This window comes from Neolamprologus multifasciatus, chromosome 14 (genome assembly GCF_963576455.1).
Source record: "Neolamprologus multifasciatus chromosome 14, fNeoMul1.2, whole genome shotgun sequence".
NCBI classification, from domain to species: Eukaryota; Metazoa; Chordata; class Actinopteri; order Cichliformes; family Cichlidae; genus Neolamprologus; species Neolamprologus multifasciatus.
Window position 1 is genome coordinate 12,301,762 of NC_140452.1, and position 13,703 is coordinate 12,315,464.

General features: G+C 40.0%; 1 protein-coding gene across 5 annotated transcripts in view; it reads left to right on the forward strand.

Moving 5' to 3' along the window:
- nbeab (neurobeachin b) overlaps positions 1–13,703 on the forward strand; it is a 207,833-nt gene that overhangs the window by 74,020 nt on the left and 120,110 nt on the right. For all 5 annotated transcript variants that reach the window (XM_085131434.1, XM_085131435.1, XM_085131438.1 and 2 more), the window contains exons 12-20: positions 1,695–1,847; positions 3,250–3,418; positions 8,706–8,785; positions 9,398–9,460; positions 9,834–9,931; positions 10,359–10,451; positions 12,886–12,994; positions 13,096–13,177; positions 13,283–13,406. In XM_085131434.1, the coding sequence (XP_084987560.1) occupies positions 1,695–1,847; positions 3,250–3,418; positions 8,706–8,785; positions 9,398–9,460; positions 9,834–9,931; positions 10,359–10,451; positions 12,886–12,994; positions 13,096–13,177; positions 13,283–13,406 (971 nt within the window). The remainder of the gene's footprint in view (positions 1–1,694; positions 1,848–3,249; positions 3,419–8,705; positions 8,786–9,397; positions 9,461–9,833; positions 9,932–10,358; positions 10,452–12,885; positions 12,995–13,095; positions 13,178–13,282; positions 13,407–13,703) is intronic.

Here is a 13,703-nt window from a genome sequence, read left to right on the forward strand (position 1 = left end):
TTTAATTGGTTGTTTGTTTTTCTTTTGTTTGTTTTCTTGTATGAACAATACAGGAACATTTTGACCCAACTTCACTATAGAACCTGTATGCTTATATAAACTGATTAAACAACAGCATTTACCCCACAGCCATCACACTACTGAACACAGAGCATTCGCTCCCCTGCTAACAGACCACAAGACTCGGTAACACTCACACATGCTGCTTTACATTTTCACAGTACAGCTCATCATCAAATTCTCACTCTCTAAATGTGCATATTTTACCCTTTTATGTATTCAGTATATGCATCTTATTAAATTTGTTATAGTTTTGCTATTTTTATATTAGATATTTTTTTACCAGGCATCTGCTGGCTTGTTCTAAACAATATGTTGTTCTTTCATAATGTCTGTTTGTATGTTTATTGTTATCATGTGCTCATAGGCCACAACAAAAAAGTCAGGGTTTATTATAATAATCATGATGCGTGTAAGATGCTGTCTGACTGTCTGTCTGTGAGAAATTACAAATAAAATAACAGCTGTATAGACGTTTATTATAGTTGAAGAAAGCACATGTTCACCACTTCATTTTCTAGTTCACTGAAAGGATAACTGGGACATTATTTGGCTTTTTTCCCCAACAAAATCTTTTCAAAGTCCTATCCCAGCGATCTACCGTTGTCCTCAGTGCCAATGTGCACCGCGTCTCCCCACACTCTCACAGCCCCGTCACTACTCTAATCTGTCGTCGCCTGTAGCAGAGTCCTAAATGTGTCTTTGAACTAAACAGAGCTAGAGGAAGAACACCCCCCTCCTCTACCCTCCCTTTCTTTTCACATCAATTTTTATTTACCCATTTTGTGATTCAGATCAAGCAGCCGGTGTCTCTAGAGTGCTCGCTCTTTTGGAGCGCTGAGAAATGATGCCACTTTGTCACTCAGTGACTTGCCTTCCTGCTGGCTTCAGCTGCTGTTAACTAACAGCCAGGCAGAGTCGGCACCTGAGAGCTGAAGGTTTTTGTTTTTTTTCCTTGCTTCCTTCCCGCCGCCAGGTTTCACACTTTCACATATCGCACCATCTGTTCATTATCTGTTTATGCCACACCTTCCCTTCTTCCCGGGCCTTCATTTTATCCCCTCTCTTGCCCTCAGCAAGTGTCCACCTGGACAATGAACAGGTGCCAGACATGATCGCTAAAAGAACTCGTCAAAGTTGACTTTTCTACAAAGTCAAAACAACTTGCACTAATTTTGTTTGAATATTTGAATATAATATATATTTAATTTATAATTGGACTTCAGTAACTTGACAAAATGACTGAATAGATCAATTTTTCACCCATGCCAACAACACAACATACACATAGATGAATATATATATATATATATATATATATATTTATATGTGTAGATGTAGATTTTCAAAATGCACATTATCATATCACACTATATTATCTGCTGCTGACCACTTTTGTAGTTTAATGCTTCTACCTGTCTTTCAGGTGTCGGTGACACAGTTACAGATATTTTTATTCGGTTTGTGACAAAAGGTTTTAGCTTCCTCTGGATATTGCAGACACATTTCACAACCAGTTACCTTAGGGGTTTGCTTGATGTAGCAAGTATCAGGGAACATAAAAACTTGCTTACAGCAGAATCGTCTTGGTGACACAATTGTTATTTAACATGACTCTGTGCTTCTCTCTACAGTCATCACGTGTGCACATCACCAGGGCTGTATTAGAACAGTTCCTCTCCTTTGCAAAGTACCTGGATGGTCTAACACATGGAGCACCACTCCTGAAGCAGCTGTGTGACCACATCCTTTTCAATCCTGCCATCTGGATCTACACCCCTGCCAAGGTGAGTTCCTGCAGGTAACTCTCACTGGCATATCCAGAGTTACAATAACAGGCTTTAGTAATGCCCCACATCATGATTTCTTCTGTAGCGTGGGGTGGTAATAAAAAATAAAAATCCTTACACATTCATTCTATTTTAATGGAAACAGGCAGTCAAGTATGCATCATACTGGTGTCAGTTTTGATGAGATTCTCAGTGACAGCAAGCATTTGTGCATGTGGCAATAAAATAAACTATATGGGTAATAACACTGCAAGTGAAAAACGTTTTTATGAATAATTATTAAATATTTTTTGCAAGGATCAACTTGCATTAATTTGAACCAAAGGAAAGCTATTTTTACTCTGTCAGTTGAGATGTCAAATAAAAGTAAATTATGTCGTTTTACCTCTAGACTGTGTTCAGGGCCCAAGTGACACTCAGTGAACTACTGCTTTTCTAGCATGTTTTAAATGTTCCAGAGGTCTTTTCCACCTCCTTTTAAATAATGACCCATAAAAAATAGGATGAGGTATATCAAAGAAGCTAAATGTGTGTGTGGCAAATACATTTGCCTCAGGAATGCTGCTTGTGGTGCCAAGGCATGAATAAATAAAAAGAGGAAATAAATACAAAAGTGTCTGGAGGCTCGACTGCCACACTCCTCCAAAATAGGGCATAGAGAAAAGAGTAGAGAAATGAAAGAAACAGCTAGGTAATGAAGTGGGGTAGAACACTTTAGCTACACACAGCTACTCTGGTGCCTTCCCTGAGGACATCCCACAAGGTCCACATTTCCTCTCTTCATATTCTCGAGCTGCACAGGCTGCAGAGAGCCAGCTGTGCCAGTGAGCACCCTGACATGCACTGTGCATTAATTACACGGGACCTATGATGTCCTTCCATGGTCATATAAGATTTTGTGAGCAATTTTAATACTCTGTTCCCATGGATATTGCTTTAACAGTATTGCAGTGTTCATTTGTCTCAGAGGCCCTCAAACGATATCACACGCACATCATAGCCACTCTGCCACCTTTCATCATGACTCATATTTGGCTCATTACTATCTTGCAATTTATGACATATGGGGGAAAAGCCATCAGTATTTAGTGCTAAAAGGGCTGTAGTAGATTAAGGATTCTTCTCAGGTCTACTGCTAATTACAGAGGACATGCTAATCATCACTGAACAGAGTGGAGCTGCGACAAATATGAAATTGAGTAATACAGGGTCAGTGGCCATCTAGAGCATACACCTGCAAGGATAATGAGCGCGGTTAGTGTGAAATATCACAGCAAAACTTCTTTCTAAAAGTGGTTTGTGGTTCATTGGACTAAGATGTCAATATTTACTTACATTTTTTACTTAACTGTGCATTTAGTAACATGAGTACATCTATGTGTCTATGTTTGTGTTCCAGGTGCAGCTCTCTCTGTATACCTACCTTTCTGCTGAGTTTATTGGCACAGCGACCATCTACAACACTATTCGTCGGGTGGGGACTGTGCTTCAGCTCATGCATACGCTGAAGTACTACTACTGGGCTGTCAACCCTTCAGAAAGCAGCGGCATCACACCAAAGGGTCTTGGTGAGCCTATGAAGCATCCTAGATCATTTTGAGCAAGTTCTTTTTTTTCTCTCTTTGATGTGGATTTAGGATTTGATTTGATGGGTGTTGCTGTTTATGTAAACTCTTTCTCATCCATCCGAGGGCTCATCCACGAGAAGCTCGGTGTTTTCGTAAGCAAATCATTGGTACCGAACCAATCACAATCATTGTGTTCAGTCAAAAGCCTGCTATCAAAGCGTCTTCCTGAAATGGCAGCAGCTCCCCCTCATTTGAAATGACTCATCTCCACATGGAAGCGCTTGCTTGTCAGCTGTTAGGACCGTGGCCATCACAGGAGATGACAGTGAAGCAGACACACCATATCAATATTGTCATCCCACTCGGGTGCTTAGTGTGGGTGTTAGGTCTCTGAAACCTGGGCCAATAGCATGACTGGCATCCTCAGTCTGTGAAACAACAGCATGTCACCAAGCAGGCTGTGCTGGGAGTGAAAGTGCCCTTGAACTGTCATTTCCTTTTTGCTATCCATTATTCTTTACTGAAACTATCTGTGTCACAGTGTAAGATTTGTTTCATGTTGGATCTTAGAGCTCACTTTATACTGCACCAATGCCCAATGAAATTTACTTGCTGAAGGTTGAAGCTTGTATTCTGACAATGACAATGTCATACTTGTTGTACAATCAGAGGCTGTTTTCTACCAAAAATCATGCTTCTCTACCCCCAGCGTTTCCTGCGGCACTGATCATTTCTTACTAATTCTGTCGGGCTGTTGCAGAGCTGGCTGAATATTGCAGTGTTTTGTCTGTATATACCACATCAAGGCACTTTGCCTGCGTACTTGATACTTTACCAATGGGTGTGATCCTAACTGATATAATTCTAATAGCGGTAGTGACATGCAGGCTGAGTTACGCTCATGATTTCTGACTTTATTTAGTTCCAAATCACATCAGCTCACACCAGGTAGTGTCCCTTATTCCTTCCTTTGTAGATCAAAGGATGTTAACAGGATTCAAGTAATGAAAGTTCATCCTAGAGATGTGGGCCAGATTAAAGAAAACCTGAATCCTTGACCTTTACTGTGAGGTCAAGGATTCAGGATACTGTGAGGAGTTATTGGGGCATTTTTGATGCCATGATTTGAGTACTATTTTTGTTTTTAATAAAAAAAGAAAAGAACATTCTAATTATTAAACAGAGTTATCTGTTTAAGTCATGAAACATTTCTATCCTGATGGGAGCAGTTTATAACAGATCATGGGCCACAAGGGAGCATTTAATGAGTATGAAACTGTATAAATCACATGACTTTTGCAAGTGTTGAAGCCAAAATCCTATTAGGACATTTTTCCCTTTAATTCTCATGTCTTGTCTTGAGTTCATGTTCTAGGACAATGAATTCTTTTCACCCTACACCGACGAGATTTTATCATAACCTGTGTGTTGAACACTCCGTTCACCAATTTGTAATAACTTACTGTGATGCTAAAATAGCTTGTTTAGGACATGTTTCTGTCCTAAACGTAGGAACTGTAGTTTTTTGTTGCACAAGATTGTTTCAAGAGCGAGTTTCCTGCTTAGAACTACTCTGACTTGCCATTATATCTCACTGAAATTTGATTTCCTGTACCAAATGAGAGAATGACGATGAGATAAACAGGTAGGAGCCATCCAAGCATTTCAACTCATGTGGTAAACAGTCAGCAGAGGTTAAGAATAAAAAAGCTCTAGATTTACCAGTCTATCCCAGACTTTGACTTACAATCATGGGCATTGCCTTGTGACTCAGATAATTGAATGCCTAGATGAGGCTCCTTCACAAGGTGTCTGTGCTTAAAGGGGACAGAGCTGAAGTACACAGGGAAATTCTGTTTCGGCGTTCCATCATGCATCAGCACAAAATTAAGATTGATCCAAAAAGTACACTGGAGAAATATAAACAAAAAAATGCATTTTAAGTGGCACATGCAGCAGTCGCCGCTCAACAAAACTGTGAATAAAAAGAGGTGTGACAAAGACATCCACACATTCCTCTGCTGAGTTGGTTGGTGTTTTTTTCGCTAAGCTTTCCCTAAATACAGACTTTACAAAGTGTAATTATGGTGCTGATTGTCGTTGTGTCCCTGGTTGACTGTAATGGGCTGAAATAATGGTTGAGATTCTATGGAAGACCTCTCAAATGGATCACCTTTTTGCTGTACGTAATTTTCCATTTTCCGAGTGAGTCTGGTTTCATTGATTTGTGCATCTTTTGGCAGGTCAGTTTTTCTCTGTCCTCCTAAACTGAAAAATGACCAAACAAAGATGCATACAAAAAGGGAGAGAGCCAAGCGGATAATGAAGTGTTCAATTATAGGACACAGAGAGGGCGTTTAAAACTGATTTCCTCCAGCTACTCGTTCTTTTTCTGGGAGTGCCTCCCCCTTTTTTTCCCCCTCAGGTCTTAATAGAGAGCGCTATCAAATTAAAGCCATGTATCATTCGGTTATGCGCAGAATCAGTGCAGACACTCATAGACAGTTGCTCATTGCTCAGCTTCTGTCAGTCTGTGACATGTACCCACAAGCCAGCACACAATTTGTCTCAATCTATATCATTCTCCTTTTGTCTTTGTCTCTGCCTTGACTGTTTTACTAAATAATGAGTAATGAGATGGGCAGCAAAGTTTCTTGGCCATTTACCACATCCGCTTTAATGTTATCCCCATTATAAGAGAAATCACCAGTTACAGACATGCAGGGATGCTTCAGAGGAATAATATGATCAAGAGTTTTAGATGAATAGTTTGTGTGTGTGCGTGTGCGTGTGCGTATGCGTGTCGTCCTTAAGGGTAAACCACCATGTATCTTTGGTGAAGGCTTTCACTTCCTTCATTGGTGTGCTGTGTCACATTTACAAATTTATACCACGAAAACTCAACAGAGCACATGAAGTAAAAAAAAAGGTTTTAATATCTACAAACATTTGTCTGTAGCCTGTCTGCGTTCTGTTTACAAATCACGTTTGAACAATCTTTGGTGGAGGAAAATATGTGGCAAGAAGAAGAGGGATGGCATTACATTTACCATCATGCTGTTTTCATGCGATGAGTGGATCTGACTAGGTAACTGAGGGGCACTATGCACACTCGTAGGATAGCAATCTGGAAATATGACTTATTACAATGTTTGGTTTGGCATGTTATAAAAATATAGTTCTAAGTTCTTTACCCTGCTGATAGTGTGTCCCAGTGCAGCTGCAACTTTAAGGCATTTTTCAGATTTTTGCAAGACAGTATTTACAAAAGAATCACATTTATGCAGTAAAACATCAATATAGAGCCACAAGTTGCTTTACCCTTTAGTAAGGGCAGGACTGAATTGCGGTCTGTCCCTATGAAATGTTTTCTTATTGCAGTTTAAAGTGATTATACTCTACATGCCATAACAAATAAGGTTCAACCTGAGTAAAAGATGCAAAAGCAACTCATGGCTAAATCTAAAGGAAAAAGTGAGTGCTACTGCAGATTATTACATCATGTCAGAATTTGTTTGTTTAGAAACATTCACTCAACAAATTAATTTACTCACTATTCTATTGAAACCCTTGTACCAATAGATGTCACACATGTTTTTGTGCATGCCATAACTTTGTTATTATCATCAGTCATAACCTGAAATTAGGCTCCTGCATTAATCACATGGACATAAATCGCTTTTCAATAAAGGCTTTCTCCTTGTGCCCTTGGGACACAGGAAGTAAAGCAATCTGTAAATGAGAAACGAGGGCCGTTCAGAGCTGCTGAGCATAATTGGTTGCGATTAACTGAGATGCGGCGGCTGTAGTAATAATGTTCTTATCGTCCCTTCTATGTCAGACTCTGTCCCTGCCCTGGGTTTTTGTCTCTCCCTCTATTAATCAGTGTCAGGATGCAGCAGCACTTACCATCATCCTGCAACCTCCGGGAGCCTCATCATTGATTACATTGACCAGTTGTTGGAGCAGGATGGTCAGTTGTCTACTGCAGTTGTATCTGTCATCATGGCATGGTCCCCATTTCAAATGAACATGTGTTCTGCCAAGGTGGAGGTTAGAGTTTATCAGGGCTGAGAGGAGAAGAAAGACAATGAAAAAAGTATCAAATTTTCCATTAAACACTTGTTTTTTTGTGTTTAACCCTGTTACTGTCATTTCTTACCTGTGTAAATGCGACAGATTTTGCCAGTGTACCTTATTGGCTACATAGGATGTATAAGAAATGAACTGTAGATATAAATATGTGTGTGCATGCACCAGATTTCCTGCCTTTGTGCTACAGTGAGAGTTCTGCTAATCCTAAGGGGATTGGCTTATATTGTCATAGACGGTAATGTATGCCACATCCTGTATATTCTGATGTGTCGGTCTGAATAGCTCTGTATTGTTGTGATCTGCCTGTTGCTGGAGCCCATTAGAGTGTTTGCTCATGAAAGCATGTTTTGGTTAATACAGAAGAGCTTATGATAATGAGCAGTGGCTGATTGTGTCAACATTAATTCTTGTGCCAGCCAAATCACTGCAATGGGAGCAGCTCTTTGATATGACGGTTAATCAGCGTTTTTTGTCATTCCTGGCATTCTATTTTATTTACACCTGGTGACAGCGCTTAGCTCATCACATGTTGACTAAGTTAGAATGTGAGGCTTACTTCAGAGTGCCAAAGTGACCTTAACTTGGCAAAGGCATTTTGCGTAGATTTAATGAGATGTTGGCAGATGTGACAGAGGTGACCTTGGGCTGGCTGCCTGGGTACTGTGTTGTGGCCAAGGCTATGTGGGATACACAGAGTTTGGATGCAGTGTGGATGATGAATACGTTTAAGATGAATACTCCAAATGAGCCCTCCCAGGCTTAAAGCATAAAGCCAGAGAACGTGTTCTGCTCTGATGACAAAGTGGGAGATTGGCTGTATGCCCAACACTAGGTTGTTGGTGAAACTTTTCATCCACACACTGAAGGTGAATCCAGTGAATCAATAAAGGACATCATAGACCAAAAACTGTAACAACAAAACATACCCAAAATAAATCTAAAAATAGTCACTTGCTCTTTAAAAGGCACCCAAGCTTTTTCTCAAAAGCCCAGAGGAGCAGAAAATATGACTTTAACGAGAGAAATATTTTAAGGTTATTAAAAAACATCAAAAAGGAACTTGCAGATAAGGTACCAAAAAAAATCACCAATAAAATATTAAAAATTGAGACAAGACTGGAAAATAAATGACAGGAAGATGTTTTATTTGGTTCCTGTACCTCCTTTCTCATTTTTATCTCTCCTTTCACAGATGGTCCAAGGCCAAGCCAGAAAGAAATAATTTCTCTGCGGGCATTCATGCTTCTCTTCCTCAAGCAACTCATCCTGAAGGTATATCCTACCTGTCTTTGTGCCTCATAGCTCCTCACACGGCTGCACTGAGAAAATATGGAGATCGCTCCTCTGTTATCCTATAATGTTCTCCTGGCCTGCTCCTTAATAAATTCAGAAAACTAGCTGGGCATGAAAAGTTTAATGGATTCAGTAAAAAGAAAGAAGACAGTTTTAATAATTATTTCATCATTGCGTGAAGATACATTTGTGAGTTTCAACTTTACAAATGGCTGTTTGTCTTTGCTTCAGCTAGTTTTTCTTTATTGCACGCAGGTAAGTTGACATGTTGCTGCTTACATCCTATGATATTATGTTTCTGCAGTTAATTATCGTGCTCGCATCCAGGGGCAGGGAAGAAGACATATCAAATTTTAACACCGAGTAGAAATCAAGTTTGGAGTTATCTGTCTGTTCAATACGGTTTTGTTGCAGAAACGAGGTGCATCGATCGTAAACCTGTTCGGAGTACAACGATGAAAATTGACACTGAGGATGCCAAAACTCTTGTGTTTCACCTCAAGCAATTTCAAACGAATCGATGGAAAATCATAACAGCTCTGAAGCCTTTTTCAGCCTCTCTAATATTTAATTTTCTTTGCGCTCTTTCAGGACCGAGGTGTGAAGGAGGATGAGCTACAGAGCATCCTCAACTACTTGTTAACAATGCACGAGGTACCTCTGAGACTCTCGGCTCCTAGTAAATTAACTATTGTATCACTTTGCTGCTCTAAGCTTCGAGGTCACAGTGCATTTTCATAATTGCTCATCTAGAAGTGGTTTGTTTTTATTTTAACACTTTAACTGCCAAATTAGTTTATATCTAACTGACGTTGCAATTTCTGATGTACAAAAACTGGTCCCTGCTCTCGTACAGATTTTTTTTAATCTTGTATCAGAGCCTCAGTTGTATTCTGTAATTGCAGTTTGTTTAAATTCTGCCTTTACTGCACTTTTATTAGTCTTAATAAGGAATATTTTTTGTTTAGAAGAAAAGCTGTGCTCTCTGCTTTTCTAAAACTTACTTTCTCCACTGGATTGACTGCAGGACGAGAATCTGCATGATGTGCTGCAGCTGGTGGTGGCCCTCATGTCTGAGCATCCAGCCTCTATGATCCCTGCTTTTGACCAGAGAAATGGAATACGGTAAGCCCCTCGGGAAAGACTCTTTGCTGTTCAGGCACAGAATGAAGAGGTGATTTCGCAAAATAAACCTAAGCACCTAACGCTTGTGCTGATGCTGTGTGCCCGTGTGGTGCATGAATAATTCATATGTTCAACGAGGGAAAAAAAATATGCATAGGAAAGTAACAATATTACCATATTGATTTCACTGTATGTGATGATCAAACTTGCCCGATGTGATCCTATAAAATATAAATGCACACAGTGTAGCATTACAAGTGAGTTCTAAGGAAATTGCTTGTGTTTTCTATAGCAGATTTTGATGCTAATGTAAATTCATTCTGAGAGGAAGTTGTTGTCAGCTAACTGCTGCAAAGCCTTTTTATCATCAGGGCTATACTCCGTCAAGACCATGTACTGTCGTTTTCACTGCTTGTTTATATTGCAGGGTAATCTACAAGCTCATGGCCTCCAAGAGTGAAAGCATTCGCGTGCAGTCCCTCAAAGTCCTTGGGTACTTCCTTAAGCATTTGGGCCATAAGTGAGTTAACATAACTTTGTAATTCCACACACATATGCATTTTATAGTGACTAATCTAAAGCTTAATGAAACTCAATATGTAATGTTGTAATATCTAATATGCAATTTAAAAATTTCCTGAGACTTCTTACCTGATTTAAATTCAATCCAATCCCCTTTAGGATGAACTTTCTGTGCACCTCTGGACTGCTTACATAACTATTATGGTCACATGCTGTTGATTTAACTTCTTTGTTAAACTGGCCCACTGCTCATATCAGGGGACAAAATCCCCTCTGTGCCAAAGCCTCCATGTGTCACATTATGTAAGGAGCATATCTTTGAGCATACTCATCATCTGAGGTTGTGCATTGAATTCAGCCCACTTCCACGCCCCAGATTGAGGCTACAGTACCAACCCAAAGTTCCACTCTACCAATCTAATGTGTTTAAAGGCGAGGCGTGCTTTCATGCCACCGTGCAGTGCAGGAGCACACAGCAGTTTTTATTTTTATTTATTTTTTGGCTGCATCAGCACAATTTTCACTCTACTTACCAGATTTGCCTCCCTGTGTACTTCAAAACCAAAAACACAATAAAGTTAAAGAGGTGCTGTTTTTACACAGTGGAGGATTTTCACTATGCAAAGCAATTGCCCAAGTAAAGGTGTCCAGAATGATCTAAAAATAGCAGGAGTGCTGGGAGCATTGCAGGTGGATATCTTGGCTTTTTTCCAGTTAGAGTCCTGGAACTTTTTAATCATGCCTCATATAAAATGGTTTTAGTTTTGTTCATGCCCATGTCCAATTTAAGATTTCATAGGCTGGTAAGATAGAAACAGAAAAATTCTAAATTAGGTTTTGGAGAGAAAGAAGTATCATCTGTTTCTGCTACAGGGAAGAGCCAAAAACTCTTGACTTGATGCCAGCTTTGCAAATGTGGGTGCACTTCCTTGTTGAACACCTGAATTCTTGGCGATTTGCCCGCAAACCATTAATTCACTTGAGAAGGGCAGAAGAAGCCTAAGTTACCGTCCCACAGTGTAAAATAAATAATAAAATACTGACTAGGATGTCAGCATATGATCAGTATTCTGCACATTAGAGGGGAAAGAGAGTGCCTACGGGTAGAAAGCTTATGGTTTAAAATGCAGGTTGCAGGGGAAGATATGCGGGTGGTGAGTTAACAATAGCGGTGCATCAGGTAGTGTTACTGGTGCCTGCTGAATAGAAAGAAATGGCAAGCATAAGCCTCAGGCGCAAATGAAAAGCCTAAATCCTCACGTTGCCCTTTAATAGCTTTCGCAGAAGGTAATGCACAGTGGCAGTTCCCTATAAGCGCTAGTGCAGCTCATAATGAATTAAAAGGGTTTTCTTGAGGTTAATAATAATTTGATTTGTTATGTATATTCATTAGCACGGTGATGGTAGATACTGCTATTCTGTCTGGGTCGATGGGTCAACCCGATAAACAAATTAATTTGTATTTTGGGCCCAGGCAGTAGAAGAAAACTGGAAAAAAGAGCATGAGAGAAAGCAAATATAAGATATTTGCAAATTGTTCAAGTGCAAGTTTCACTCAAATCCCAGTTTTTGGTAATAACTTCAACTGCTCCCTCCGTAATCATAAAATTAAACATTTAAAAATCCTTGTGAATATGAAATGGGAGGTTTATAGCTACAGATCTTAATGTGCTTACAGCTGTACAATTTCCTTATCTTTCTAATAGCAGGGTATTTAATCTTTTTTCACTGAATAGCTCACATCCAATTCCCATATTTTAAACAGCGTGCCTTCCTTATAATATTGTCTCAACTGTTAATTTAAAGTGTATTCAGGGAAAAAATAGTGTCATTGTCTGGATTTACATTCATGAAAGCATTAACAACAAAGCTTGTTCTTCTGCTTTATGGTGATGGTAACTGACTGTAAAGCTCAGCATGCTATGCTATATCATCACTCTGCCCTTTTCTCCTAAATTTCCATATTTATACAGTTGAGAGAAATGCTGCTCTTTCCCAAAGTGTCCAATTTGCCAGCCTCTATAAAATACAGATTTTGAAATTTATTAGGAAATTTCCAACTTGTCTTTAGTCAGAGTAAAGCAGCTTTAGTTTGCATTGTGACAGCAGTCCTTATACTTTTTGCCCATGCAGTTTGTCACTGTTGAACCAATTCACCTGTGGTATGCCTCTGTTGCATCTCGGAGCCTTTCCTAGTGACAGGATAACTTCGTTATCTTACACACCTCCAACAAAATTCCCCCAATTTATGACAGCAGGCAGTTCCTGACACTTGTCTCCAGAGCCTGGCTCCCTGTGGGTGAGAACTGGGAAGCAAGCTGACGGCACTCACTGATCCTTTCAGTGGCTTAGGGAGCTCTAAACAAGCCACTTTCCCATTATGCCGGTGTGTGTTTGTGTGTCTGTGTGTGTGTGATTGTGTTTATCTACAGGAGGAAGGTGGAGATCATGCACACACACAGTCTGTTTACTCTCCTGGGAGAGAGGCTCATGCTACACACAAACACTGTGACTGTGACGACCTACAACACTCTTTACGAGGTAACAAAACATTTTCCACTCCAACGTGCTAGCATTACTCCAACATTGGTCTTTATGTACAGTATGTGTGACTGACGTCTTTTCATTGCCCTCTGCGCCAGATTCTGACGGAGCAGGTGTGCACGCAGGTAGTTCACAAACCCCATCCTGAGCCTGACTCTACTGTCAAGATTCAGAACCCAAGTGAGCCTGTTCTCTGTCACAGTCTTTTGCTTTCCAATGTACATGATTATCTAGCAGCATAGATAATACCTGCACCTTTTTGTGTTTGGATGGATGTGATATCAGTGATTCTCAAGGTAGTGGCAACTTTATTGAAGAGCTCCGCCCCCAGCACAGAGCTGATGGAGGTTCGCCGCCTCTTCCTTTCGGATATGATCAAACTGTTCAGCAACAGCCGAGAGAACAGACGGTGAGCAGAATCTAGCCACCTTCGCCCTCCCACGCCATTAATTATCCTGCTGGTTAATGTATCAGCCTATTAAACATTACCATCTTTAATTAATGCTAAATTATCTTTGGACGTGCATGTGTTCTCCAGCAGATGTTTCTATGACAGTTTTTGGCACTTGCTCATTTCTTCTTTCTCGCTTTTTCACTCAAATTTGTCCTTCTCATATCCGTATGCACACTATCTTAGTGCACATAGCAATTAGATTGCCGACCCTAGGAAACCTCTGGCCTAAATCAAGAACACTAATTAGCCTAA